Source organism: Bufo gargarizans, chromosome 6 (assembly GCF_014858855.1).
Source record: "Bufo gargarizans isolate SCDJY-AF-19 chromosome 6, ASM1485885v1, whole genome shotgun sequence".
NCBI classification, from domain to species: domain Eukaryota; kingdom Metazoa; phylum Chordata; class Amphibia; order Anura; family Bufonidae; genus Bufo; species Bufo gargarizans.
In genome coordinates, this window is record NC_058085.1 from 181,657,645 (window position 1) to 181,685,610 (window position 27,966).

At 55.1% G+C, this 27,966-nt stretch overlaps 3 protein-coding genes across 4 annotated transcripts in view; 2 read left to right on the top strand and 1 right to left on the bottom strand.

The window, feature by feature from the left end:
- Window positions 1-20,633, top strand: part of SLC12A8 (solute carrier family 12 member 8) — a 31,986-nt gene extending 11,353 nt beyond the window's left edge. For both annotated transcript variants that reach the window (XM_044297560.1, XM_044297561.1), the window contains exons 2-14: window positions 941-1,105; window positions 1,201-1,347; window positions 1,495-1,686; window positions 1,766-1,997; window positions 9,710-9,823; window positions 13,411-13,498; window positions 13,684-13,771; window positions 14,595-14,741; window positions 17,627-18,251; window positions 18,596-18,693; window positions 19,873-19,990; window positions 20,081-20,141; window positions 20,304-20,633. In XM_044297560.1, coding sequence (XP_044153495.1) covers window positions 1,019-1,105; window positions 1,201-1,347; window positions 1,495-1,686; window positions 1,766-1,997; window positions 9,710-9,823; window positions 13,411-13,498; window positions 13,684-13,771; window positions 14,595-14,741; window positions 17,627-18,251; window positions 18,596-18,693; window positions 19,873-19,990; window positions 20,081-20,141; window positions 20,304-20,466 — 2,160 coding nt within the window. In that variant the 5' untranslated portion in view covers window positions 941-1,018 and the 3' untranslated portion in view covers window positions 20,467-20,633. The remainder of the gene's footprint in view (window positions 1-940; window positions 1,106-1,200; window positions 1,348-1,494; window positions 1,687-1,765; window positions 1,998-9,709; window positions 9,824-13,410; window positions 13,499-13,683; window positions 13,772-14,594; window positions 14,742-17,626; window positions 18,252-18,595; window positions 18,694-19,872; window positions 19,991-20,080; window positions 20,142-20,303) is intronic.
- Window positions 20,634-24,982: 4,349 nt separating this feature from the next.
- LOC122942075 (repetitive proline-rich cell wall protein 2-like) lies at window positions 24,983-26,179 on the bottom strand. The gene is made up of 2 exons (XM_044299567.1): window positions 26,125-26,179; window positions 24,983-25,656 (listed from the first exon to the last, which is right to left on the bottom strand). Exons 1-2 carry the CDS (start codon window positions 26,177-26,179, stop codon window positions 24,983-24,985), a joined length of 729 nt encoding a protein of 242 aa, XP_044155502.1.
- HEG1 (heart development protein with EGF like domains 1) overlaps window positions 25,885-27,966 on the top strand; it is a 63,433-nt gene continuing 61,351 nt past the window's right edge. The window contains exon 1 of the mRNA XM_044296976.1: window positions 25,885-27,279. Within this exon, the coding sequence (XP_044152911.1) occupies window positions 26,178-27,279 (1,102 nt within the window). The 5' untranslated portion in view covers window positions 25,885-26,177. The remainder of the gene's footprint in view (window positions 27,280-27,966) is intronic.

The following is a 27,966-nucleotide window of genomic DNA, read 5'->3' on the forward strand; positions in this document are numbered from 1 at the left end:
GACCCCCATCCTCTGTGCAGGTGCCCGTCCACTGTGAGGACCCCCATCCTCTGTGCAGGTGCCCGTCCACTGTGAGGACCCCCATCCTCTGTGCAGGTGCCCGTCCACTGTGAGGACCCCCATCCTCTGTGCAGGTGCCCGTCCACTGTGAGGACCCCCATCCTCTGTGCAGGTGCCCGTCCACTGTGAGGACCCCCATCCTCTGTGCAGGTGCCCGTCCACTGTGAGGACCCCCATCCTCTGTGCAGGTGCCCGTCCACTGTGAGGACCCCCATCCTCTGTGCAGGTGTCTGTCCACTGTGAGGACCCCCATCCTCTGTGCAGGTGTCTGTCCACTGTGAGGACCCCCATCCTCTGTGCAGGTGTCTGTCCACTGTGAGGACCCCCATCCTCTGTGCAGGTGCCCGTCCACTGTGCGGACCCAAATCTTTTATGTGGACCCCCATCCTCTGTGCAGGTGCCCGTCCACTGTGCGGACCCCAATCTTCTGTGTACCCAGTGACATGATTGGGTCCCAGCTGTGGATGTTAGCGGAAATGTTTCCATTTATCTAAAGCAAGCAGGGATCTTGAAAATGACGAGGACATGAAACATGAAGTCTAGAAAGTTGCAGGACATTTCTAGATGCAAAGGTTGATCCAGAAATGTACCCAAGCGACTGAGCTGTGATACCAGAGACGGCCATGGACGGTGCGGGGGGCGCTGTAATAAATGGCAGGACCTCCAACAACCCTGAAACTTTGCGTTTCTTGCTGTGTGACCCCGATTTACTCATCTTGTACTGGTTTTGACTTCCAGTTGTCTCCATTCACATCCAGAGCTGCCTCCAAATTTCTCCCATTTGCCATAGGAGGATGCTGTCATGTGACCGGGCCCCGCCGTTGGTCATGTGACTTCTGCCTCTCTTTTATAGGGATTTTTTTCTCTCGTCTTTCTCAAGGTGTCGCGATGCAGAAGGGAAGCCTTTGGCGCGGCCGCTCCTGTCAGCTGACCCTTCACAGGTGACATCATCGCAGACATGAACGGTAATATCGGCGGTGCTCCCCCGGACAGAGATGCGACTGTAGGCGGTAATGTCACTGACCTGTTCCATGAGGATGCCCAGGTGGGTGGTTGTCCATGCTCTCGCACCCCGGGGTGTCGCTGCTCCCGCGTAGCTGGGCCGTGCGCTTCATGTGACTCTTGTTTGGATCATTTCAGGTCTCCCAGTTGCAGTCGCAGCCGTGGTGGAAGATCCAGCTCTTCGTCTGGGAGCCGGTTCTGTTCGGCACCTGGGACGGCGTCTTCACCTCGTGTATGATCAATATATTTGGCGTGGTTTTATTTCTCCGCACCGGATGGCTCGTGGTGAGTGATGTTCACAGGTCACGACCTTCCAAAAAACTGAGGACAGGACTCAACTACCGTGATGTCATCAGCAGGGGGCGGGGCTGTGACAACCTCTCAGGCAGGTGATTGGCCTGTGCGGTGTGGTGACACTCTCTCTTCCCTCAGGGTAACACGGGGGTCCTGCTGGGGGTCCTCCTGGTGTCCATCGTCATCCTCGTGGCTCTGGTCACCGTCTTATCCGGTATCGGAGTGTGTGAGAGATGCAGCATCGGCACCGGTGGCGTCTACTCCATGATTTCCACTGTCCTGGGGGGGAAAGTTGGGGGCACAGTTGGTCTTCTCTATATATTCGGCCAGGTAAGTGCCCACCTGAGGTTACATGGGGCAGCGAGACACCAGAGCTTACAATCTAAGAGTCTCTCCACTTTCTGTGCAGTGTGTTGCGGGCGCCATGTATATCACCGGCTTTGCAGAGTCCATTTCTGACCTCCTGCACCTGCAGAGCACATGGGCGGTGCGGGGCATCTCGCTGGCCGTGCTGCTGGCGCTGCTGGGCATCAATCTGGCTGGAGTGAAGTGGATCATCAGGCTGCAGCTGCTGCTGCTCTTCTTGCTCGCTGTCTCTACCCTGGACTTTGTCATCGGCTCCTTCACTCACCTGGATCCGGGTAAGAACCTCCGGGCTTTCCTGGTGATTGGCAGACCCTGGAGGAAGGGGCGGGGCTGGATATTACAACTTTGTATCCCTGAGTCCCAGTGCTACATTGTATCCTGGGTTGCCCCTCCCCCCGCTGCCCTCCTCTGCCTGATTCCAATTCTTTGGTATTTTGCTGGCTTTACACTGGGAGGCTCCAGCGTCTGCCCTGTGGGGGGCGCTCACGCACATTTGTTGCAGAGATTGTTTTTTGGTGACAAGCACAGGGATTTCTGGAGACGCCATACGATGAATGGCCGGACGCAGAATCCTCTGCCGCGTGTGATCTTGCGTGCCGCCTTCATCATCCAGACCTGATGCTGTATTACATGTCAGTGCCCAGCAGGGGGCACCACTGCTCCATGGGTCCAGCTTTCACCTCCCTTGAGCCTTATGTCCTGTGTTCACTGTAATGGCCCGAGGTTATATGGAGACCCTCTGTTCACCTGCCCCCCATATATCCCGACTCATGTGCTGTCCGGCCCGCTGCCCTGTCCCTGCCCACTGCCTTGTCCGTAACCCTGGCCCCCTGCCCTGTCCTTGCCCACTGCCTTGTCCGTAACCCCGGCCCCCTGCCCTGTCCCTGCCCACGGCCTTGTCCGTAACCCCGGCCCCCTGCCCTGTCCCTGCCCACTGCCTTGTCCGTAACCCCGGCCTGCTGCCCTCTCTCCCCGGCCCACTGCCTTGTCCGTAACCCCGGCCCGCTGCCCTCTGTCCCCGGCCCACTGCCTTGTCCGTAACCCCGGCCCGCTACCCTCTGTCCCCGGCCCACTGCCTTGTCCGTAACCCCGGCCCCCTGCCCTGTCCTTGCCCACTGCCTTGTCCGTAACCCCGGCCCCCTGCCTTGTCCGTAACCCCGGCCCGCTGCCCTCTCTCCCCGGCCCCCTGCCTTGTCCGTAACCCCGGCCCACTGCCCTGTCCCGGCCCACTGCCTTGTCCGTAACCCCGGCCCACTGCCCTGTCCCTGCCTCTGGCCCACTGCCCTCTCTCCCCGGCCCACTGCCTTTTCTCTGCTCCTGGCCCACTGCCCTATCCCTGCCTCCGGCCCACTTACCTTTTCCCACTGACCTCTCTCCCCGGCCCACTGCCTTTTCTCTGCTCCTGGCCCGCTGCTATGTCTCTGCCTCCGGCCCACTTTCCTTGGCCCACTGACCTCTCTCCCTGGCCCGCTGCCTTGTCCCTGCCTCACTGCCTTCTCCCTGCCACTGGCCCACTGTCCTGTCCCTCCCTGGGCCACTGCCCTCTCTCCACTGCCTTGTGCTTGCCCCCAGCCCACAGCCTTTTCTCTGCTCCTGGCCCACTGCCCTGTCCCTGCCTCTGACCCACTTTCCTTGGCCTACTGACCACTCTCCCCAGCCCCCTGCCTCCAGCCCATGTGCCTATTTTCTCTGGCCCACTGCCCCCCGGCCTGCTGCCCTATCCCTGCCCCACCGCTATGCCCCCGGCCCGCCGCCTTGTCCCTGCCCCCGGCCCGCCGCCTTGTCCCTGCCCCCGGCCCGCCGCCTTGTCCCTGCCCCCGGCCCGCCGCCTTGTCCCCAACCCTGATGTTCTTTCTACTTGCAGGTCTGGAGGAGAGAGATTAGGATCGCAGACTCTTGTTTTCCTCCCTGGAGGCTGTGGGGTGCGGTCGGTACAGGAGCAGGAAGGATGTGGCCGTCATTTGTTCTGTATAGACCCACAGCCAGACGGCAGCCTTCCTGTCCTTCCATAGGGCGGGCGGCACACGGGGTGTACGCGGCGGCTGAGCTCTGGGCGCTGCGCTGCCATAGTGAACGTTCCAGATTTATAGGGAAATAAAGAATTATTGCAGCGAGCCACAAAGAACCGCGTCTGGGCTGGGGATGATCTTGGTTCTGGGCCGGGGATGCTCTAGGTTCTGGGTCAGTAATGTGCCAGGTTCTGGGCCGGTGATGCTCTGGGTTCTGGGTCAGGAATGTTCCAGGTTCTGGGTCAGGAATGTTCCAGGTTCTGGGTCAGGAATGTTCCAGGTTCTGGGTCGGGAATGTTCCAGGTTCTGGGCCGGAGATGCTCTGGGTTCTGGGTCAGGAATGTTCCAGGTTCTGGGCCAGAGATGCTCTGGGTTCTGGGCTGGAGATCCTCTGGGCTCTGGGTCAGGAATGTTCTATGTTCTGGGCCGGAGATGCTCTGGGTTCTGGGTCAGGAATGTTCCAGGTTCTGGGACGGAGATGCTCTGGGTTCTGGGTCAGGAAGGTTCTGGGTCAGGAATGTTCCATGTTCTGGGCCGGAGATGTTCTGGGTCAGGAATGTTCCGTGTTCTGGGCCAGAGATGCTCTGGGTTCTGGGCCGGAGATGCTCTGGGTTCTGGGTCAGGAATGTTCCAGGTTCTGGGCCAGAGATGCTCTGGGTTCTGGGCCGGAGATGCTCTGGGTTCTGGGTCAGGAATGTTCCAGGTTCTGGGCCAGAGATGCTCTGGGTTCTGGGCTGGAGATCCTCTGGGCTCTGGGTCAGGAATGTTCTATGTTCTGGGCCGGAGATGCTCTGGGTTCTGGGTCAGGAATGTTCCAGGTTCTAGGCCGGAGATGCTCTGGGTTCTGGGTCAGGAATGTTCCAGGTTCTGGGCCGGAGATGTTCTGGGTCAGGAATGTTCCGTGTTCTGGGCCGGAGATGCTCTGGGTTCTGGGTCAGGAACGTGCCAGGTTCTGGGCCGGAGATGCTCTAGGTTCTGGGTCAGGAATGTTCCAGGTTCTGGGCCGGAGATGCTCTGGGTTCTGGGTCAGTAATGTGCCAGGTTCTGGGCCGGGGATGTTCTGGGTTCTGGGTCAGGAGTGTTCCATGTTCTGGGTTGGAGATGCTCTGGGTTCTGGGTCAGGAATGTTCCATGTTCTGGGCCGGGGATGCTCTGGGTTCTGGGTCAGGAATGTTCCATGTTCTGGGCCGGGGATGCTCTGGGTTCTGGGTCAGGAATGTTCCATGTTCTGGGCCGGGGATGCTCTGGGTTCTGGGTCAGGAATGTTCCATGTTCTGGGCCGGGGATGCTCTGGGTTCTGGGTCAGGAATGTTCCATGTTCTGGGCCGGGGATGCTCTGGGTTCTGGGTCAGTAATGTGCCGGGGATGCTCTGGGTTCTGGGTCAGGAATGTTCCATGTTCTGGGCCGGGGATGCTCTGGGTTCTGGGTCAGGAATGTTCCATGTTCTGGGCCGGGGATGCTCTGGGTTCTGGGTCAGGAATGTTACATGTTCTGGGCCGGAGATGCTCTGGGTTCTGGGTCAGTAATGTGCCAGGTTCTGGGCCGGGGATGCTCTGGGTTCTGGGTCAGGAATGTTCCATGTTCTGGGCCGGGGATGCTCTGGGTTCTGAGTCAGGAATGTTCCATGTTCTGGGCCGGGGATGCTCTGGGTTCTGGGTCAGGAATGTTCCATGTTCTGGGCCGGGGATGCTCTGGGTTCTGGGTCAGGAATGTTCCATGTTCTGGGCTGGGGATGCTCTGGGTTCTGGGTCAGGAATGTTCCATGTTCTGGGCCGGAGATGCTCTGGGTTCTGGGTCAGTAATGTGCCAGGTTCTGGGCCGGGGATGCTCTGGGTTCTGGGTCAGGAATGTTCCATGTTCTGGGCCGGGGATGCTCTGGGTTCTGGGTCAGGAATGTTCCATGTTCTGGGCCGGAGATGCTCTGGGTTCTGGGTCAGTAATGTGCCAGGTTCTGGGCCGGGGATGCTCTGGGTTCTGGGTCAGTAATGTGCCAGGTTCTGGGCCGGGGATGCTCTGGGTTCTGGGTCAGGAATGTTCCATGTTCTGGGTCGGAGATGCTCTGGGTTCTGGGTCAGTAATGTGCCAGGTTCTGGGCCGGGGATGCTCTGGGTTCTGGGTCAGGAATGTTCCATGTTCTGGGCCGGAGATGCTCTGGGTTCTGGGTCAGTAATGTGCCAGGTTCTGGGCCGGGGATGCTCTGGGTTCTGGGTCAGTAATGTGCCAGGTTCTGGGCCGGGGATGCTCTGGGTTCTGGGTCAGGAATGTTCCATGTTCTGGGCCGGAGATGCTCTGGGTTCTGGGTCAGTAATGTGCCATGTTCTGGGCCGGGGATGCTCTGGGTTCTGGGTCAGGAATGTTCCATGTTCTGGGCCGGAGATGCTCTGGGTTCTGGGTCAGTAATGTGCCAGGTTCTGGGCCGGGGATGCTCTGGGTTCTGCACTTTCTCCAGCGCATACATAAGGCGTGACATCACGTGTGAGCCGCGGTGAGCTGGACCCCCGCCAGGATCAGGGTGCACGGTGGATGTAGCGGCGGCGCGCAAATATTTATCCAGATATTTCTGGACACTTTCTCCGGAATCTTCTGTTGTTTCTCTTCAGACATAACGTTACCGCCCAGCCCCCGCCATGTGCCAGAGGGGCGGAGCTAATCCACCAGTGACCGCTGGTTTAACACTTCATCCTGCGTTACGTTAACCCCTGACTGACTGAGGGATTCTGGTATAAATGGTGGACCCGGCGCTGGTGCTCCCTGAGCTTATTCGCCGCCATCTTTCGGAGTCGGCGTCATGAAGCCACGCCCCCGCGGTTACATGAATAAGTCTCCCCTGTAATGCGGCCCACCGCTGGCGCTCCGGTGGCACTGGGTCTGGCAGAACTTGGCACCAGCTGCAGCACCTGTCATGGGGGAGCGGTAAGAATGTGATCTTGGCTGGGGCTCTAGGGCCCCAACACAAAGGAATCAACAGGGCCCCCACCCGCCATGTACCGTGTCCTCTTATGTGGTAGAGGTCCCCGGGGGCCACTGCTGTCTGTTCAGCATACGAGCACTGTACGGGATCCATACGTCTCATGGGGGCCCCGTCTGTCCCTCCTTCTCCTTCATGTGCTTCAGATCTGTTCTGATGATGTCATCAGGCCTTATTATTGGTGCCCCCCCCCCGTTCTGTACACAGGGATCTGATTGTTACTCGTGGAACAAGAAGAGATAAGGGGGAAGATGAGAGCGGAGAACGGGCCCCCCTTATCTGGGCTCTCAGCGGTCCTCCGAAGGCGGCTCCTGATAACGGGGGGTATGGGGGAGGGGCTGCTGTCACATCGTATGGAAGCTCTGTGTCCTGACCCCCCCCCCCCCAATAGTAGTCATCAGTGTGGGGGTATCATCACCACCATCATCCTCATCATCACTATTACCATCATCATCACTATCACCACCAGGCATTATTATTGGTGCCCGCCCTCTCTTACTACTCTGCCTGTCACATTACCCTCCCCCGCTCTCTGACTACTCTGCCTGTCACTTTACCCTCCCCCGCTCTCTGACTACTCTGCCTGTCACATTACCCTCCCCCGCTCTCTGACTACTCTGCCTGTCACTTTACCCTCCCCCGCTCTCTGACTACTCTGCCTGTCACATTACCCTCCCCCGCTCTCTGACTACTCTGCCTGTCACTTTACCCTCCCCCTCTCTCTGACTACTCTGCCTGTCACTTTACCCTCCCCCTCTCTCTGACTACTTTGCCTGTCACTTTACCCTCCCCCGCTCTCTGACTACTCTGCCTGTCACTTTACCCTCCCCGCTCTCTGACTACTCTGCCTGTCACTTTACCCTCCCCCGCTCTCTGACTCCTCTGCCTGTCACTTTACCCTCCCCCGCTCTCTGACTACTCTGCCTGTCACTTTACCCTCCCCCGCTCTCTGACTACTCTGCCTGTCACTTTACCCTCCCCCGCTCTCTGACTACTCTGCCTGTCACATTACCCTCCCCCGCTCTCTGACTACTCTGCCTGTCACTTTACCCTCCCCCGCTCTCTGACTCCTCTGCCTGTCACATTACCCTCCCCCGCTCTCTGACTCCTCTGCCTGTCACTTTACCCTCCCCCGCTCTCTGACTACTCTGCCTGTCACTTTACCCTCCCCCGCTCTCTGACTCCTCTGCCTGTCACATTACCCTCCCCCGCTCTCTGACTACTCTGCCTGTCACTTTACCCTCCCCAGCTCTCTGACTACTCTGCCTGTCACTTTACCCTCCCCTGCTCTCTGACTCCTCTGCCTGTCACTTTACACTCCCCCGCTCTCTGACTACTCTGCCTGTCACATTACCCTCCCCCGCTCTCTGACTACTTTGCCTGTCACTTTACCCTCCCCCGCTCTCTGACTACTCTGCCTGTCACATTACCCTCCCCCGCTCTCTGACTACTTTGCCTGTCACTTTACCCTACCCCGCTCTCTGACTACTCTGCCTGTCACTTTACCCTCCCCGCTCTCTGACTACTCTGCCTGTCACTTTACCCTACCCCGCTCTCTGACTCCTCTGCCTGTCACTTTACCCTCCCCCGCTCTCTGACTACTCTGCCTGTCACTTTACCCTCCCCCGCTCTCTGACTACTCTGCCTGTCACTTTACCCTCCCCCGCTCTCTGACTACTCTGCCTGTCACTTTACCCTCCCCCGCTCTCTGACTACTCTGCCTGTCACTTTACCCTCCCCCGCTCTCTGACTGTCACTTTACCCTCCCCCGCTCTCTGACTACTCTGCCTGTCACTTTACCCTCCCCCGCTCTCTGACTACTCTGCCTGTCACTTTACCCTCCCCCGCTCTCTGACTGTCACTTTACCCTCCCCCGCTCTCTGACTACTCTGCCTGTCACTTTACCCTCCCCCGCTCTCTGACTACTCTGCCTGTCACATTACCCTCCCCCGCTCTCTGACTACTCTGCCTGTCACTTTACCCTCCCCCGCTCTCTGACTACTCTGCCTGTCACTTTACCCTCCCCGCTCTCTGACTACTCTGCCTGTCACATTACCCTCCCCCGCTCTCTGACTACTCTGCCTGTCACTTTACCCTCCCCCGCTCTCTGACTCCTCTGCCTGTCACTTTACCCTCCCCCGCTCTCTGACTACTCTGCCTGTCACTTTACCCTCCCCCGCTCTCTGACTCCTCTGCCTGTCACTTTACCCTCCCCGCTCTCTGACTCCTCTGCCTGTCACTTTACCCTCCCCCGCTCTCTGACTCCTCTGCCTGTCACTTTACCCTCCCCCGCTCTCTGACTACTCTGCCTGTCACTTTACCCTCCCCCGCTCTCTGACTAGACTGCCTGTCACATTACCCTCCCCGCTCTCTGACTACTCTGCCTGTCACTTTACCCTCCCCTGCTCTCTGACTACTCTGCCTGTCACTTTACCTTCCCCCGCTCTCTGACTCCTCTGCCTTTCACTTTACCCTCCCCCGCTCTCTGACTACTCTGCCTGTCATATTACCTTCCCCCGCTCTCTGACTCCTCTGCCTTTCACTTTACCCTCCCCCGCTCTCTGACTCCTCTGCCTGTCACTTTACCCTCCCCTGCTCTCTGACTACTCTGCCTGTCACTTTACCCTCCCCCGCTCTCTGACTACTCTGCCTGTCACTTTACCCTACCCCGCTCTCTGACTACTCTGCCTGTCACTTTACCCTCCCCCGCTCTCTGACTACTCTGCCTGTCACTTTACCCTCCCCCGCTCTCTGACTACTCTGCCTGTCACTTTACCCTCCCGCGCTCTCTGACTACTCTGCCTGTCACTTTACCCTCCCCCGCTCTCTGACTACTCTGCCTGTCACTTTACCCTCTCCCGCTCTCTGACTACTCTGCCTGTCACTTTACCCTCCCCACGCTCTCTGACTACTCTGCCTGTCACTTTACCCTCCCCCGCTCTCTGACTACTCTGCCTTTCACTTTACCCTCCCCCGCTCTCTGACTCTTTGCTTCTTTTCTCTCCGTAGATCACGGATTTGTCGGATATTCCGAGGATTTGCTTTTCAATAACACGTTTCCGGATTACACCCCCGGAGAAAACTTCTTCACTGTGTTTGGGGTGTTTTTCCCGACAGCAACAGGTACGGGGGGGGGATGCTGCACCCCGACATATACATCATATACTGTGTGTGCGGCTTTTATACCGATGTAGCAGAGCTGAGAGTGTCACTTACGTGCACAGTATATAAACCCTGATAAGGCTCCATTCACACGTCCGCAGAATGTGTCCGCATCCATTCCGCAATTTTGCGGAACGGGTGCGGACATATTCATTCTCTATGGCGACTGAATGGATGCGGACAGCACACAGTGCGCTGTCCGCATCCGCATTTGCGGTGCGCGGCCCTGATCTTTAGGTCCGCAACTCCGCAAAAAGATAGAGCATGTCCTATTCTTGTCCGCAGCTTGCATTTCTATGCGGGTGACGGACGTGTGAATGCAGCCTAACTCTGAAGAATCTTCTACACGGAGCCATCAATGCACAGTAAACACGTCCAACAGCAGACAGTGTATGCTGTCACCTGCAGTCCCATGTAACACCACAGATAACACACCGATAACTCTCTGAGTACAGATAATGTAGTAGATGTCACCTGCAGTCCCATGTAACACCACCGATAACACAGTGATAACTCTCTGAGTACAGATAATGTAGTAGATGTCACCTGCAGTCCCATGTAACACCACAGATAACACAGTGATAACTCTGAGTACAGATAATGTAGTAGATGTCACCTGCAGTCCCATGTAACACCACAGATAACACAGTGATAACTCTGAGTACAGATAATGTAGTAGATGTCACCTGCAGTCCCATGTAACACCACAGATAACACAGTGATAACTCTGAGTACAGATAATGTAGGAGATGTCACCTGCAGTCCTATGTAACACCACCGATAACACAGTGATAACTCTCTGAGTACAGATAATGTAGTAGATGTCACCTGCAGTCCTATGTAACACCACAGATAACACAGTGATAACTCTGAGTACAGATAATGTAGTAGATGTCACCTGCAGTCCCATGTAACACCACAGATAACACAGTGATAACTCTGAGTACAGATAATGTAGTAGATGTCACCTGCAGTCCCATGTAACACCACAGATAACACAGTGATAACTCTGAGTACAGATAATGTAGGAGATGTCACCTGCAGTCCTATGTAACACCACCGATAACACAGTGATAACTCTCTGAGTACAGATAATGTAGTAGATGTCACCTGCAGTCCTATGTAACACCACCGATAACACAGTGATAACTCTGAGTACAGATAATGTAGTAGATGTCACCTGCAGTCCCATGTAACACCACAGATAACACAGTGATAACACCCTGAGTACAGATAATGTAGTAGATGTCACCTGCAGTCCTATGTAACACCACCGATAACACAGTGATAACTCTCTGAGTACAGATAATGTTGTAGATGTCACCTGCAGTCCCATGTAACACCACAGATAACACAGTGATAACTCTCTGAGTACAGATAATGTAGTAGATGTCCCCTGCAGTCCCATGTAACACCACAGATAACACAGTGATAACTCTCTGAGTACAGATAATGTAGGAGATGTCACCTGCAGTCCTATGTAACACCACCGATAACACAGTGATAACTCTCTGAGTACAGATAATGTTGTAGATGTCACCTGCAGTCCCATGTAACACCACAGATAACACAGTGATAACTCTCTGAGTACAGATAATGTAGGAGATGTCACCTGCAGTCCTATGTAACACCACCGATAACACAGTGATAGCTCTCTGAGTACAGATAATGTAGTAGATGTCCCCTGCAGTCCTATGTAACACCACATATAACACAGTGATAGCTCTCTGAGTACAGATAATGTAGTAGATGTCACCTGCAGTCCTATGTAACACCACGGATAACACAGTGATAACTCTGAGTACAGATAATGTAGTAGATGTCACCTGCAGTCCCATGTAACACCACAGATAACACAGTGATAACGCTAAGTACAGATAATGTAGTAGATGTCACCTGCAGTCCCATGTAACACCACAGATAACACAGTGATAACGCTAAGTATAGATAATGTAGTAGATGTCACCTGCAGTCCTATGTAACACCACCGATAACACAGTGATAGCTCTCTGAGTACAGATAATGTTGTAGATGTCCCCTGCAGTCCCATGTAACACCACAGATAACACAGTGATAACTCTCTGAGTACAGATAATGTAGTAGATGTCACCTGCAGTCCCATGTAACACCACAGATAACACAGTGATAACGCTAAGTACAGATAATGTAGTAGATGTCACCTGCAGTCCTATGTAACACCACATATAACACAGTGATAGCTCTCTGAGTACAGATAATGTAGTAGATGTCACCTGCAGTCCTATGTAACACCACGGATAACACAGTGATAACTCTCTGAGTACAGATAATGTAGTAGATGTCACCTGCAGTCCCATGTAACACCACAGATAACACAGTGATAACGCTAAGTACAGATAATGTAGTAGATGTCACCTGCAGTCCCATGTAACACCACAGATAACACAGTGATAGCTCTAAGTACAGATAATGTAGTAGATGTCACCTGCAGTCCTATGTAACACCACCGATAACACAGTGATAGCTCTCTGAGTACAGATAATGTAGTAGATGACACCTGCAGTCCCATGTAAGGCTGCATTCACATTTGTGCTATTAGTTTTTGGTTCCATGGTGGCTGATCTGCCACGTGATGGAATCTGTTGTACTGAGGATTATGGGGTCCCCTGTGCAGGTGTGAGTGCAGCTTTATTACAGCGCAGGAGCCGTGTCACTGACGGTCGCGGCATCTTCCTCTCGGCCGCGGATTAGAGCGGTTACTGTGGCGATAAGTCGCTTATAGAAATGAACTCTTAGCAGGAGACTTATTGCAGGGAAGAGCGCTGCTCCGGGGGCTGAGTGCAATAGAGGCCGGCAGTCACATGGGGCTCTTGTATGACAAGTTCCTTTGTCAAGATCTCTGCTTGCTGTTTGTTATTGGGAACATTGTGATTTACATCCAGGGGCCAGAAATCTACCCTGATGCAGCTGAGGGTTTGTTACAATTGTATCCAGTCTAGATGTAAACGAGCTGGACCAAACTGATACATTGTAGCAAACTGGCTGCTTATGTGCTGAGGCTACTTTCACACTTGCGGCAGTGTGATCCGGCGGGCAGTTCCGTGCCGCTGACTGAAAGCATTTGTGAGACGGATCCGTCTTGTACATTTTTCACATTTTTGCCGATCTGCGCATGCCGGAACGACGGATCCGGCATTCCGGTATTCTGAATGCCGGATCCGGCGCTAATACATTCCTATGTCGTCAAAACGACTGAACTGAAGACGTCCTGATGCAAACTGAACGGATCGCTCTCCATTCAGAATGCATGGGGATAAAACTGATCCGTTTTTTTCCGGTATAGAGCCCCTGTGACGGAACTCTATGCCGGAAAAGAAAGACGCAAGTGTGAAAGTACCCTGAGCTTGACATATGACGGCTGTGTGCAGGGAAACTTGAGTGTTCTTATTCACTGACAGCAAGCAGAAATCTTGAAAAATGGTGCACCATTTTTTTTAAAATATATTCTGCATGTAGCTGCTTTTCTTCTTCTAATCCATGCCCCCCCCCACGTGTGCCCTGATCTGCAGGTGTCATGGCGGGCTTCAACATGAGCGGAGACCTGCGCCGTCCATCCGTCAGTATCCCTGTCGGCTCACTGGCTGCAATCGCCATCTCGTAAGTGTCCTAGTCAGCATGCCGGGGAGCACAGCCTATATCCCACTTCCCCCAGCCTGTGTCAGTCTTCACTATGCCCCTGGTATTGTATTCCTGTATCAGGCGGCTCAGGCTGAGCACTAGTGGTACATTGACAGGATCTTTCTGTAGTTCCGTGCAGTGACTGGAGTCATGTTTTTTCGCAGGTGGTTCCTTTACGTCGTCTTCGTCTTCTTACTCGGCGCCATTTGTACCAGAGAATTTCTGCGTTATGATTTCATGATCGCTGAGAAGGTAAATTGCGTTACGTAGAATTGCTGCGGCGACGGATCGCGACTTCGTCGGCACCACAGACGTCTTATATATCTCCTTGTGATGGAAGCTGCACAACATGAGCCGTGTAGCGCATTCCGAGGGTTGGCGTCTGGCTCCGCGCAGGCGACGGAGGACGCGGATGAGGTCCATGGCGATAATTTGAGGGAATTGTCTGTCTGGCCGTTTTCCAGTCCTTTCTGTTCACAAGTGGCTCTGCTGCAGGACTGGGGTTTGGCCGCAAACATTAGGTTCCGCATGGCGGTTACTGGCGATGGGATCCGGTATCTGAATCGTCTGCTGATGGCGTCCGCAGAGAGGGGCGCCGGATCTGCCGATTACTGGAATTATAATGGCGGCCGCGAGGGTTGTGCAGCTTCTCTACACTCGCCACTTACGGAGGACAATGTAACGCAGTTCGTCCAATCACAGCGCAGGCCCCAGAGTCGCGGTAACGCAGAGAAGCGGACGAGGCTTGTCCCCTCTGAGCTCAGAACCCGGATTAAGAATCCTAATCCGGGGAATTGCACGTCAGCAGCTCCATAATCCGCTCTCCAGGCGTCCTCCGAATATCCGCTTATAATGATGGGGGTGACGACGCCCCAAAACTGACCGGCTGCCTCCGGGTTCTTATCCCCGAATTCAGAGGAGAGGGAGGGGCTGCAGAATAGCGGAATGGAGCCCCCCAGTTTGTATGGCGCCCCCAGCAGCTCACTACACGGAATATAGACTGCTGTACACAGCGCCGCCATTCTGCCCCGACCACTCAAACCTGATGCTTTGTCTCATGTTGTATCCCCCGCAGGTGTCTCTGGTGGGCTTCCTCTTTCTACTGGGTCTATACATTTCCTCGTTGGCCTCCTGCATGGGGGGTCTGTATGGTGCTCCCAGGATCCTTCAGTGCATTGCACAAGAAAAGGTCATCCCTGTCCTCTCATTCCTGGGCCGGGGGGTAAGTATGATGAGCAGAGCACTGACTGGGTCTCCGTTATATCCACCAGCAGAACAGTGAGCGCAGCTCTGGAGTATAATACAGGATGTAACTCAGGATCAGTGCATGATAAATAATGTGTGTGCACAGTGACTGCCCCAGCAGAATAGCGAGTGCAGCTCTGGAGTATAATACAGGATGTAACTCAGGATCAGTACAGGATAAGTAATGTATGTACACAGTGACTGCTCCAGCAGAATAGTGAGTGCAGCTCTGGAGTATAATACAGGATGTAACTCAGGATCAGTACAGGATAAGTAATGTATGTACACAGTGACTGCACCAGCAGAATAGTGAGTACAGCTCTGGAGTATAGTACAGGATGTAACTCAGGACCAGTACAGGATAAGTAATGTATGTACACAGTGACTGCACCAGCAGAATAGTGAGTGCAGCTCTGGAGTATAATACAGGATGTAACTCAGGATCAGTACAGGATAAGTAATGTATGTACACAGTGACTGCCCCAGCAGAATAGTGAGCGCAGCTCTGGGGTATAATACAGGATGTAACTCAGGACCAGTACAGGATAAGTAATGTATGTACACAGTGACTGCACCAGCAGAATAGTGAGTGCAGCTCTGGAGTATAATACAGGATGTAACTCAGGAGCAGTACAGGATAAGTAATGTATGTACACAGTGACTGTACCAGCAGAATAGTGAGCGCAGCTCTGGAGTATAATACAGGATGTAACTCAGGATCAGTACAGGATAAGTAATGTATGTACACAGTGACTGCACCAGCAGAATAGTGAGCGCAGCTCTGGAGTATAATACAGGATGTAACTCAGGACCAGTACAGGATAAGTAATGTATGTACACAGTGACTGCACCAGCAGAATAGTGAGCGCAGCTCTGGAGTATAGTACAGGATGTAACTCGGGACCAGTACAGGATAAGTAATGTATGTACACAGTGACTGCACCAGCAGAATAGTGAGTGCAGCTCTGGAGTATAATACAGGATGTAACTCGGGATCAGTACAGGATAAGTAATGTATGTACACAGTGACTGCACCAGCAGAATAGTGAGTGCAGCTCTGGAGTATAATACAGGATGTAACTCCGGATCAGTACAGGATAAGTAATGTATGTACACAGTGACTGCACCAGCAGAATAGTGAGCGCAGCTCTGGAGTATAATACAGGATGTACCTCAGGATCAGTACAGGATAAGTAATGTATGTACACAGTGACTGCACCAGCAGAATAGTGAGTGCAGCTCTGGAGTATAATACAGGATGTAACTCAGGATCAGTACAGGATAAGTAATGTATGTACACGGTGACTGCACCAGCAGAATAGTGAGTGCAGCTCTGGAGTATAATACAGGATGTAACTCAGGATCAGTACAGGATAAGTAATGTATGTACACGGTGACTGCTCCAGCAGAATAGTGAGTGCAGCTCTAGAGTGTAATACAGGATGTAACTCAGGATCAGTACAGGATAAGTAATGTATGTACACAGTGACTGCACCAGCAGAATAGTGAGTGCAGCTCTGGAGTATAATACAGGATGTAACTCAGGATCAGTACAGGATAAGTAATGTATGTACACAGTGACTGCACCAGCAGAATAGTGAGTGCAGCTCTGGAGTATAATACAGGATGTAACTCAGGATCAGTACAGGATAAGTAATGTATGTACACAGTGACTGCACCAGCAGAATAGTGAGTGCAGCTCTGGAGTATAATACAGGATGTAACTCAGGATCAGAACAGGATAAGTAATGTATGTACACAGTGACTGCACCAGCAGAATAGTGAGTGCAGCTCTGGAGTATAATACAGGATGTAACTCAGGATCAGTACAGGATAAGTAATGTATGTACACAGTGACTCCACCAGCAGAATAGTGAGTGCAGCTCTGGAGTATAATACAGGATGTAACTCTTTGACCTCGCTTTTGAGAATCTGAAGTAAATTCTACATTTCTGTCCCGATATTTGATCCATTTTTACCTTCAGGCGATTATTGATTCCTTGGGGATGAGTGAAGTATTAATGGCGAGTACTGAACACTTGTCCGGTAATTCTTCTGATAAACTGGATTAGCTCGTTGATGGCATTTGCTCCTCATTATAAGTAATGTGCAGGTCACATGACGAGACCTCGTTCAGCCGGTAATTATCTACTGATTATAAAGCTAATCGCTCTCGGCGCCATAATCCGCCCGCTGCGTAGATAGTTGGCCGCTGTATAATTGTCACCGCGTCAGCCGCCTCTGCACTCAGGTAATCAGCGGCGCCGTAAGTGACACCACATTATATCAGTGTGTCCAAAGCTGGAAGTAACATTACGTCCTATACTCCAGTCACATCCAGAGCGGCATTCACAATTCTGCTGTTGCATCATGTCTCATACCGTCTCCTGTCACTGGCAGAGCTGCATTTATAATGCTGCAGTCTGCTGCTTGTAGTTCTCCTGCAGTTAGCTGACACACTGCTAGCAGTTTAGTCGGTTCCCATAATGCATTGTCCTCGTCTGCAGTGCATTGTGGGACATGTCAGTAGGTGCAGATCAAACTACTGTACAGTGCCTGCTGCAAACACTACATCTCCCACAATGCACTGCAACAGAGGATGAAATGTAAAGTCCTGAACCAAAAAGGGAGAAATCAGCTGAATTATGAGTGCAGCTCTGGATGTGACTGGAGTACGACATGATGTGACACACACATACCTTTCTCACATATCGGTCTGATAATCCAGAAGCAGCAGGTGGAGGCAGGGCTGTAGGGATTGGGGTGCTCAATGTCCTCTGCCAGGAAGAGCTATCAGAGGAGCTGTGAGATCTGCTTCTAGTAATAATCTGATCAGTGTCGGGAATCTTGGTTTTTCTGCAGAGAGGTCCTAACAAGACCCCGGTGGCTGCTATCTTCCTGACCGGACTCCTCACGATGGCCTTCGTCTTCATAGGTCAGGTGAACACCTTGGCCCCGATCGTCACCATTAACTTCATGCTGACCTACAGCGCCGTGGACTATTCTTACTTCTCAGTGACAATGGGTTACAATCTGCAGCGCTCACGCGGGAAGCTCGGGAGGGTCACATCCAGGACCCCCGGACACTTACAGCCCCTCATCCTGGATAAGTCCACCAGTTATGGTTCGAATGGGACTCTGCTGGAATTCACCAAAGACATGGACCAGATCTTCAAGCCTGGTCACACTGATCCAGCAGACGGTGCCAAGGTCCAGGAGAAGGAGCAAAAGACGTTTATGAAGCTGAAGAAATCCCGAAAACCGGCTAAGGAGACCCTGCAGGACAGCTTCCAACTGGGCCTTCAGCAGGACCGGGAACTGGAGAGCAGGATGAGCACTGACATGGAGGTGACCCCCACCGAGCAGGAGAGCGCGCTCCACCAGGACCAGGAACCAGCAGAACAAAGTGATGAGGACGTGGACCGGACAGGAGACCAGGAGCAGCTCGTCGATGACCTCCATGAGCCAGGAGCCGACATGAAGGAAGGTGGGTTCTGCTGATGTAACATCATCCACAGGGAGAACTGTTAATCTGCAGCTAGACCCCACCGACCATGTGCCCTATATCACCCTCCGGTGCCAAGGCCTAGGTGCAATTACCGCCTGTGCGCCCTAAAGCCACGCCCCTGGCCCCTCCGATGACAAGTTGTAGTCCCAAAAATTAACAGGAACCGGGCAGCACGTTGGAAGAACTTCAGTGTGAGGAGCCTGAGGACAGCTCCCCAAATCACAGCTTCCTGCACCCCCTGACTGTTCCCTGGGATGGGGAGAGGGATTTGGGGGTTTACTTCAGTCACCCCTGGATTTTTATGAATATTCTTCTTCTTTTAGAGTCAAACACAAAACCGAAAGTTCCTGAGTTTGAGATCCAGAGTTTGTCTAGCTCCTTCTACAGCAAGTTGTGCAATCACTGGGTGTCATTTATCGGGGTGAGTGCAACTGCGGAATGACTGGGTGTCATTTATCGGGGTGATTGTGGCTGTGGGATCACTGGGTGTCATTTATCGGGGTGAGTGCAACTGCGGAATGACTGGGTGTCATTTATCGGGGTGATTGTGGCTGTGGGATCACTGGGTGTCATTTATCAGGGTGAACGTCGGCTGTGGGATCACTGGGTGTCATTTATCAGGGTGAACGTCGGCTGTGGAATTACTGGGTGTCATTTATCAGGGTGAACGTCGGCTGTGGAATTACTGGGTGTCAATTATCGGGGTGATTGTGGCTGTGGGATCACTGGGTGTCATTTATCAGGGTGAATGTCGGCTGTGGGATCACTGGGTGTCATTTATCAGGGTGAACGTCGGCTGTGGGATCACTGGGTGTCATTTATCAGGGTGAACGTCAGCTGTGGGATCACTGGGTGTCATTTATCAGGGTGAACGTCAGCTGTGGGATCACTGGGTGTCATTTATCAGGGTGAATGTGGCTGTGGGATCACTGGGTGTCATATCAGAGTGATTGTGGCTGTGGGATCACTGGGTGTCATTTATCAGGGTGAACGTCGGCTGTGGGATCACTGGGTGTCATTTATCAGGGTGAACGTCAGCTGTGGGATCACTGGGTGTCATTTATCAGGGTGAACGTCAGCTGTGGGATCACTGGGTGTCATTTATCAGGGTGAATGTGGCTGTGGGATCACTGGGTGTCATATCAGAGTAATTGTGGCTGTGGGATCACTGGGTGTCATTTATCAGGGTGAACGTCGGCTGTGGAATTACTGGGTGTCAATTATCGGGGTGATTGTGGCTGTGGGATCACTGGGTGTCATTTATCAGGGTGATTGTGGCTGTGGAATTACTGGGTGTCATTTATCGGGTGAGTGTGGGATCACTGGGTGTCATTACTTAGGGTGATTGTGGGATCACTGGGTGTCATTTATCGGGTGAGTGTGGGATCACTGGGTGTCATTACTTAGGGTGATTGTGGGATCACTGGGTGTCATTTATCGGGTGAGTGTGGCATCACTGGGTGTCATTTACCGGGTGAGTGTGGCTGTGTGGTCACTGGGTGTCATTTACCGGGTGAGTGTGGCTGTGTGGTCACTGGGTGTCATTTTTCGAGGTGTGCGCGGCTGGCGGACATGTTAATCTGTTCCTTCTCTCCCGCAGGCCATCGTCTCCATCGTCATCATGTTCGTCATCCAGTGGATTTACGCGTTGGTGAATATCGGTGTGGCGGTTCTACTGTATGTTTATATCGGGCGGGTGAGCCCGGGCCTGAATCCTGGTCAGTGGCGGTCAGGCTGGATTTGCCTCCCTACACGGGGGGAGCACCCAGCTTTCCCAGAGCTCTGACTGGTAATTCTTCTCATTTCAGGGGCAGCTGCGAACTTCAGCTTCTTCACCTGGATCCGACACCTGGCGGCGACCTCCTTCAGGTTTGTGTTCTTTGTCTGAAGTTGTCAGTAAGTCCAGGGGACAGTCTGGGGTATTAGATACTGGGGAAGGGGGGGGTCACCGTTTTTAGGATATTTTTGCGGTTGTGGGGGGGAGGTCGGTACGTTTTTGCTTACTTTCCGCCTCTCGCCCTCCCACTGCAGGAAGAAGCCAACCCAGGAGCAGTTTGTGGTGACCCCGACCTTCTCACACGTTGGCATGGAAACGACACAATTAACGGAGGAGAACGCAGACTTTGCCTCCCGCGGGCGCTTCCACCATTCCTCCGTTATCAGCCAGGGGCATTTCATTAACCAGTTTAATTAGGACAGTGCAGTGTGATGGCGTCACCAGGAGGAGGGCGCCGCTGCTCATACTGACCACTGTCTACAAGTATTGGGGCTCCTCTTCGTGGGTGTCAGGGGTCCCCAACACCTGAGGTGACGCCATCTTTACAGAATATCAGTGATCTTCAAATAAATGGCTAAACCTGATGAGACTGCACCAAGAAATCAATAATGTCCTTAATGTAAGAGGCGCTGCGGGAGGAGGGGGGGGGGGGGGGAGAGACGAGGCCTGGAGGGAGGGGGGGTCAAACGAGGCCTGGAGTGTGGGGGGGGGGGGGGGGGTCAAACGAGGCCTGGAGTGTGTGGGGGGGGTCAAACGAGGCCTGGAGTGTGGGGGGGGGGGGGGTCAAACGAGGCCTGGAGTGTGGGGGGGGGGGGGGTCAAACGAGGCCTGGAGTGTGGGGGGGGGGTCAAACGAGGCCTGGAGTGTGTGGGGGGGGGGGGGTCAAACGAGGCCTGGAGTGGGGGGGGGGGGTCAAACGAGGCCTGGAGTGTGGGGGGGGGGTCAAACGAGGCCTGGAGTGTGGGGGGGGGGGTCAAACGAGGCCTGGAGTGGGGGGGGGGGTCAAACGAGGCCTGGAGTGTGGGGGGGGGGGGTCAAACGAGGCCTGGAGTGTGGGGGGGGGGGGTCAAACGAGGCCTGGAGTGTGGAGGGGGGGTCAAACGAGGCCTGGAGTGTGGGGGGGGGGGGTCAAACGAGGCCTGGAGTGTGGGGGGGGGGGTCAAACGAGGCCTGGAGTGTGTGGGGGGGGGGTCAAACGAGGCCTGGAGTGTGGGGGGGGGGGTCAAACGAGGCCTGGAGTGTGTGGGGGGGGGTCAAACGAGGCCTGGAGTGTGGGGGGGGGGGTCAAACGAGGCCTGGAGTGTGGGGGGGGGGGGTCAAACGAGGCCTGGAGTGTGTGGGGGGGGGTCAAACGAGGCCTGGAGTGTGGGGGGGGGGTTCAAACGAGGCCTGGAGTGTGGGGGGGGGGGGGTCAAACGAGGCCTGGAGTGTGTGGGGGGGGTCAACGAGGCCTGGAGTGTGGGGGGGGGGTCAAACGAGGCCTGGAGTGTGGGGGGGGGGTCAAACGAGGCCTGGAGTGTGGGGGGGGGGTCAAACGAGGCCTGGAGTGTGGGGGGGGCCTGGAGTGTGTGGGGGGGGTCAAACGAGGCCTGGAGTGTGGGGGGGGGGTCAAACGAGGCCTGGAGTGTGGGGGGGGGGCCTGGAGTGTGGGGGGGGGGGGTCAAACGAGGCCTGGAGTGTGGGGGGGGTCAAACGAGGCCTGGAGTGTGGGGGGGGGGGTCAAACGAGGCCTGGAGTGTGGGGGGGGGGGTCAAACGAGGCCTGGAGTGTGGGGGGGGGGTCAAACGAGGCCTGGAGTGTGGGGGGGGGGGGTCAAACGAGGCCTGGAGTGTGGGGGGGGGTCCAACGAGGCCTGGAGTGTGGGGGGGGTCAAACGATGGCCTGGAGTGTGGGGGGGGGGGGTCAAACGAGGCCTGGAGTGTGGGGGGGGGGGTTCAAACGAGGCCTGGAGTGTGGGGGGGGGGGGTCAAACGAGGCCTGGAGTGTGGGGGGGGGTCAAACGAGGCTTGGAGTGTGGGGGGGGGTCAAACGAGGCTTGGAGTGTGGGGGGGGTCAAACGAGGCCTGGAGTGTGGGGGGGGGGGGTTCAAATGAGGCCTGGAGTGTGGGGGGGGGGGGGTTCAAATGAGGCCTGGAGTGTGGGGGGGGTCAAGCGAGGCCTGGAGTGTGAGTGTGTGGGGGGGGGGGTCAAACAAAGCCTGGAGTGGACGGGCGGGGGCGGCAAAAAAGGCCTGGATGAAGGAGGGCAAACGAGGCCTGGAGGGGGGCAAGGGGGCATTTATCATGTAGCAAAACTTTAATACAAGGCACTTACTAATGTATTGTGATTCGCCATATTGCCTCTGTCGCATTATACACAACTCGTTTCCACAGTTACGTCCACAAGCAGTGGTGGTCGTGCTTGCACACTGCACCTTTTCCTATAGTGTGCAAGCACGACCACTGCTGCTAGATTGCAGGGTGGTTGTAACCATGGAAACAAGCCGTGTATAATGTGATGGAAAAATATATCCAGCCAGTAAAGGAGGCAACATGGAGACTCTCTGTACATTAGTAAGGGCCTGGTATTAACTTTCTCTATATGATAAATGCTATTTGCTGTCTTTAGCTGTGGTGATCCCCGCTCACTAGACCGCCATGGTTCCCCGCTCACTAGACCGCCACGGTTCCCCGCTCACTAGACCGCCACGGTTCCCCGCTCACTAGACCGCCACGGTTCCCCGCTCACTAGACCGCCACGGTTCCCCGCTCACTAGACCGCCACGGTTCCCCGGCTCACTAGACCGCCACGGTTCCCCGGCTCACTAGACCGCCACGGTTCCCCGGCTCACTAGACCGCCACGGTTCCCGGCTCACTAGACCGCCACGGTTCCCGGCTCACTAGACCGCCACGGTTCCCGGCTCACTAGACCGCCACGGTTCCCGGCTCACTTGTAGCTGCAATTACTCAGGTTTCCTAGAATCTCGAATGACAACTTTTCCCAGTTTAGTAGGAAATATCCCAGTAACCCAGCACTCGGGGTCTGGGACCACTATGACTATTACAGCTTCCTCAGGAGTTGTCGCCCAGCGTTCCCTGCAGCGGACCGTCTTCTAAGAATGGCATTGTGTCCTACAGAGCAGCGGTCACTCCACCGTCCCCGCCGTCTGATTGTCGCGTTGATTCCTCCCTTCCTGGGTTGTCGGTTCCACCCAGTAGCAGAATGTCAGGAAAAGACCTTTTACACACTTTCTGGAATGTTCTGGGGCCCCGGCGTCTCCTGCGCTGCAATACACTTGGCGCCGATCGGTCACCGACACAGAAAGAGCAATGTGTACAATGGAGGGTCACATCTGAGCGGCGCCCCCATGTAGACCGGTCACCCCCCATGGAGGCAGCAGCCGGGGTCATCACAGTGGCGCAGCTGCAGGACACTGACACGGTATAAGGGCTCATTCACACGACCGTATTTATGGGTCCACATCCGTTCCGCAACCAAAGCCAGACCCATCCATTTCAATGGAGCTCCAAAAGTGTGCTGTCCGCATCCGTACGTCCGTTCCGCTGCCCTGCAAAAAAAACAAGATTGCGGACAAGAATAGGCATTTCTAACATAGGGCCGGCTATGTGCGTTCCGCAAAATGCAGAATGAATGCGTCCAGTATCCGTGAAATTTGATGACCACAAAACCCTAAGGCTATGTTCACACGCTGCGTTCTTACTGCACAAATGTACGTGCCCATAGTGGTATCTGCAGGACTTCTATAAACCCCCTTCAGCTGTATGGGGCAGGTGCCTAAAAGTGGATCCCCCCCCCCCCCCCATCTCGGCTCTCCGGGTGCAGGGGCCACTTCTAGCAGACGGACGAGAAGAGGAGCTGCTGCAGGACGCTGACAACCACCACGACAACTCCTCTGCCGGCTTTAGGTGGACCCGGGGCCCTTTGGCTCCTTACACAATATAACTGCAGCCGCTCTGAACCTTGTGTATACTGATGCTGGGGCAGCTCTGTCCCCTTGGGGTATCCTATAGACAGCCATGGCGGAAAAAAAGCTCTGTCCCCTGGGTGTTCCCTACAGACGACTGTTCCCGGGGCAGCTCTGACCCTAGGTGTCCCCTACAGACCGCAGTGCCAGGGGCAGCTCTGACCCTAGGTGTCCCCTACAGACCGCAGTGCCAGGGGCAGCTCTGACCCTAGGTGTCCCCTACAGATTGCAGTGCCAGGGGCAGCTCTGACCCTAGGTGTCCCCTACAGATCGCAGTACCAGGGGCAGCTCTGACCCTAGGTGTCCCCTACAGATCGCAGTGCCAGGGGCAGCTCTGACCCTAGGTGTCCCCTACAGATCGCAGTGCCAGGGGCAGCTCTGACCCTAGGTGTCCCCTACAGACCGCAGTACCAGGGGCAGCTCTGACCCTAGGTGTCTCCTACAGATCGCAGTGCCAGGGGCAGCTCTGACCCTAGGTGTCCCCTACAGACCGCAGTGCCAGGGGCAGCTCAGACCCTAGGTGTCCCCTACAGACCGCAGTGCCAGGGGCAGCTCAGACCCTAGGTGTCCCCTACAGATCGCAGTGCCAGGGGCAGCTCTGACCCTAGGTGTCCCCTACAGATCGCAGTGCCAGGGGCAGCTCTGACCCTAGGTGTCCCCTACAGACCGCAGTGCCAGGGGCAGCTCTGACCCTAGGTGTCCCCTACAGATCGCAGTGCCAGGGGCAGCTCTGACCCTAGGTGTCCCCTACAGACCGCAGTGCCAGGGGCAGCTCTGACCCTAGGTGTCCCCTACAGATCGCAGTGCCAGGGGCAGCTCTGACCCTAGGTGTCCCCTACAGATCGCAGTGCCAGGGGCAGCTCTGACCCTAGGTGTCCCCTACAGACCGCAGTGCCAGGGGCAGCTCAGACCCTAGGTGTCCCCTACAGACGGCTGTTCCTGGGGCGTCTCTGTCCCCTCGGTGTCCCCTATAGACGGCTGTTCCTGGGCGGCTCTGTCCCCTCGGTGTCCCCTATAGACGGCTGTTCCTGGGGCGGCTTTGTCCCCTCGGTGTCCCCTATAGACGGCTGTTCCCGGGGCGGCTCTGTCCCCTCGGTGTCCCCTATAGACGGCTGTTCCTGGGACGGCTCTGTCCCCTCGGTGTCCCCTATGGATTGCTGTTCCCGGGGCGGCTCTGTCCCCTCGGTGTCCCCTATAGATGGCTGTTCCCGGGGCGGCTCTGTCCCCTCGGTGTCCCCTATAGACGGCTGTTCCTGGGACGGCTCTGTCCCCTCGGTGTCCCCTATAGACGGCTGTTCCCGGGGCGGCTCTGTCCCCTCGGTGTCCCCTATAGATGGCTGTTCCCGGGGCGGCTCTGTCCCCTTGGTGTCCCCTATAGATGGCTGTTCCCGGGGCGGCTCTGTCCCCTCTGTGTCCCCTATAGATGGCTGTTCCCGGGGCGGCTCTGTCCCCTCTGTGTCCCCTATAGATGGCTGTTCCCGGGGCGGCTCTGTCCCCTCGGTGTCCCCTATAGACGGCTGTTCCTGGGGCGGCTCTGTCCCCTCGGTGTCCCCTATGGATGGCTGTTCCCGGGGCGGCTCTGTCCCCTCTGTGTCCCCTATAGATGGCTGTTCCCGGGGCGGCTCTGTCCCCTCTGTGTCCCCTATAGATGGCTGTTCCCGGGGCGGCTATGTCCCCTCGGTGTCCCCTATAGACGTCTGTTCCCGGGGCGGCTCTGTCCCCTCGGTGTCCCCTATAGACGGCTGTTCCTGGGGCGGCTCTGTCCCCTCGGTGTCCCCTATAGATGGCTGTTCCCGGGGCGGCTCTGTCCCCTCGGTGTCCCCTATAGATGGCTGTTCCTGGGGCGGCTCTGTCCCCTATAGATGGCTGTTCCCGGGGCGGCTCTGTCCCCTCGGTGTCCCCTATAGATGGCTGTTCCCGGGGCGGCTATGTCCCCTCGGTGTCCCCTATAGACGGCTGTTCCTGGGGCGGCTATGTCCCCTCAGTGGGCGGCTCTGTCCCCTCGATGTCCCCTCGGTGGGCGGCTCTCGCTCCCTCCATCCCTCTCTCCGCCCTCCCCGGTCAGTCTGCGCTCAGTGGCCGCTCCATGCTGCTCTCTCCCCGGCTGCACTTGGCTTGTCAGCCCGCTCCGGGGAGCTCCGCGTCCTCTCCGGCTGCTCCTGCATGATGCTCCCCGGCCCCCGGCTGCTGCTCCGGGCTGTGCTGCTCCTGGGCACCGCCCGCTGCTCCTCTGCGGCTCCGGACACTGGACGGTCCACCCCGGGGACGCCCGGACACCCGCACATGAGTCTGCCCGCGGGGAGCCGCCCGCACAGATGGGGAGCAGCGCCCAGCCCCGCACCCCCGGGGAAGGAAGGGTTAATGGCGGGGGGTTACAGGACCCGAGCTGCAGAACTTTCTCCAGAGATCCAGAACCGAACCCCGAGAGAACCCAACAGAACTGGGACTGACCCTCCATCAGAACCCAACAGAACTGGGACTGACCCTCCATCAGAACCCAACAGAACTGGGACTGACCCTCCATCAGAACCCAACAGAACTGGGACTGACCCTCCATCAGAACCCAACAGAACTGGGACTGATCCTCCATCAGAACCCAACCGAACTGGGGCTGATTTAACATCAGAACTCAACAGAACTGGGACTTACCCTCCATCAGAACCCAACAGAACTGGGACTGATCCAACATCAGAACCCAACAGAACTGGGACTTACCCTCCATCAGAACCCAACAGAACTGGGACTGATCCAACATCAGAACCCACCAGAACTGGGACTGATCCAACATCAGAACCCACCAGAACTGGGACTGATCCAACATCAGAACCCACCAGAACTGGGACTGATCCAACATCAGAACCAAACAGAACTGGGACTGGTCCAACATCAGAACCCAACAGAACTGGGACTGATCCAACATCAGAACCCAACAGAACTGGGACTGATCCAACATCAGAACCCAACAGAACTGGGACTGATCCAACATCAGAACCCAACAGAACTGGGACTAAACCTCCATCAGAACCCAACAGAATTCGGACTGACCCATCAGAACCCAACAGAACTGGGACTGATCCAACATCAGAACCCAACAGCACTGTGACTAATCCATCAGAACCCAACAGAACTGCCAGTCCATCACTCAGCACTGATATAGGAAAGACCCAGACATTTGCAGGATCGGGTCAAACAGGAAATCTCCTGGGACCTCACATATATTATAGATCAGAACCGAACTGGACCGATATTTCCCAGACAAGTTCAGGTGAGCGGAATACTGAAAGACCATGACACCAATATACTATACCGTACTATACTGTACACTGCTTTACTGCACCGTGTGACACAGGACCTGTACTATACTGTACTATACTGTACACTGCTATACTGCACCGTGTGACACAGGACCTGTACTGTACCGTACTATACTGTACACTGCTATACTGCACCGTGTGACACAGGACCTGTACTATACCGTACTATACTGTACACTGCTATACTGCACCGTGTGACACAGGACCTGTACTATACCGTACTATACTGTACACTGCTATACTGCACCGTGTGACACAGGACCTGTACTATACCGTACTATACTGTACACTGCTATACTGCACCGTGTGACACGGGACCTGTACTATACCGTACTATACTGTACACTGCTATACTGCACCGTGTGACACAGGACCTGTACTATACCGTACTATACTGTACACTGCTATACTGCACCGTGTGACACAGGACCTGTACTATACCGTACTATACTGTACACTGCTATACTGCACCGTGTGACACAGGACCTATACTATACCGTACTATACTGTACACTGTGTTAAGGAAATTACTATACTGCACCGTGTGACACAGGACCTGTACTATACCGTACTATACTGTACACTGCTATACTGCACCGTGTGACACGGGACCTGTACTATACCGTACTATACTGTAC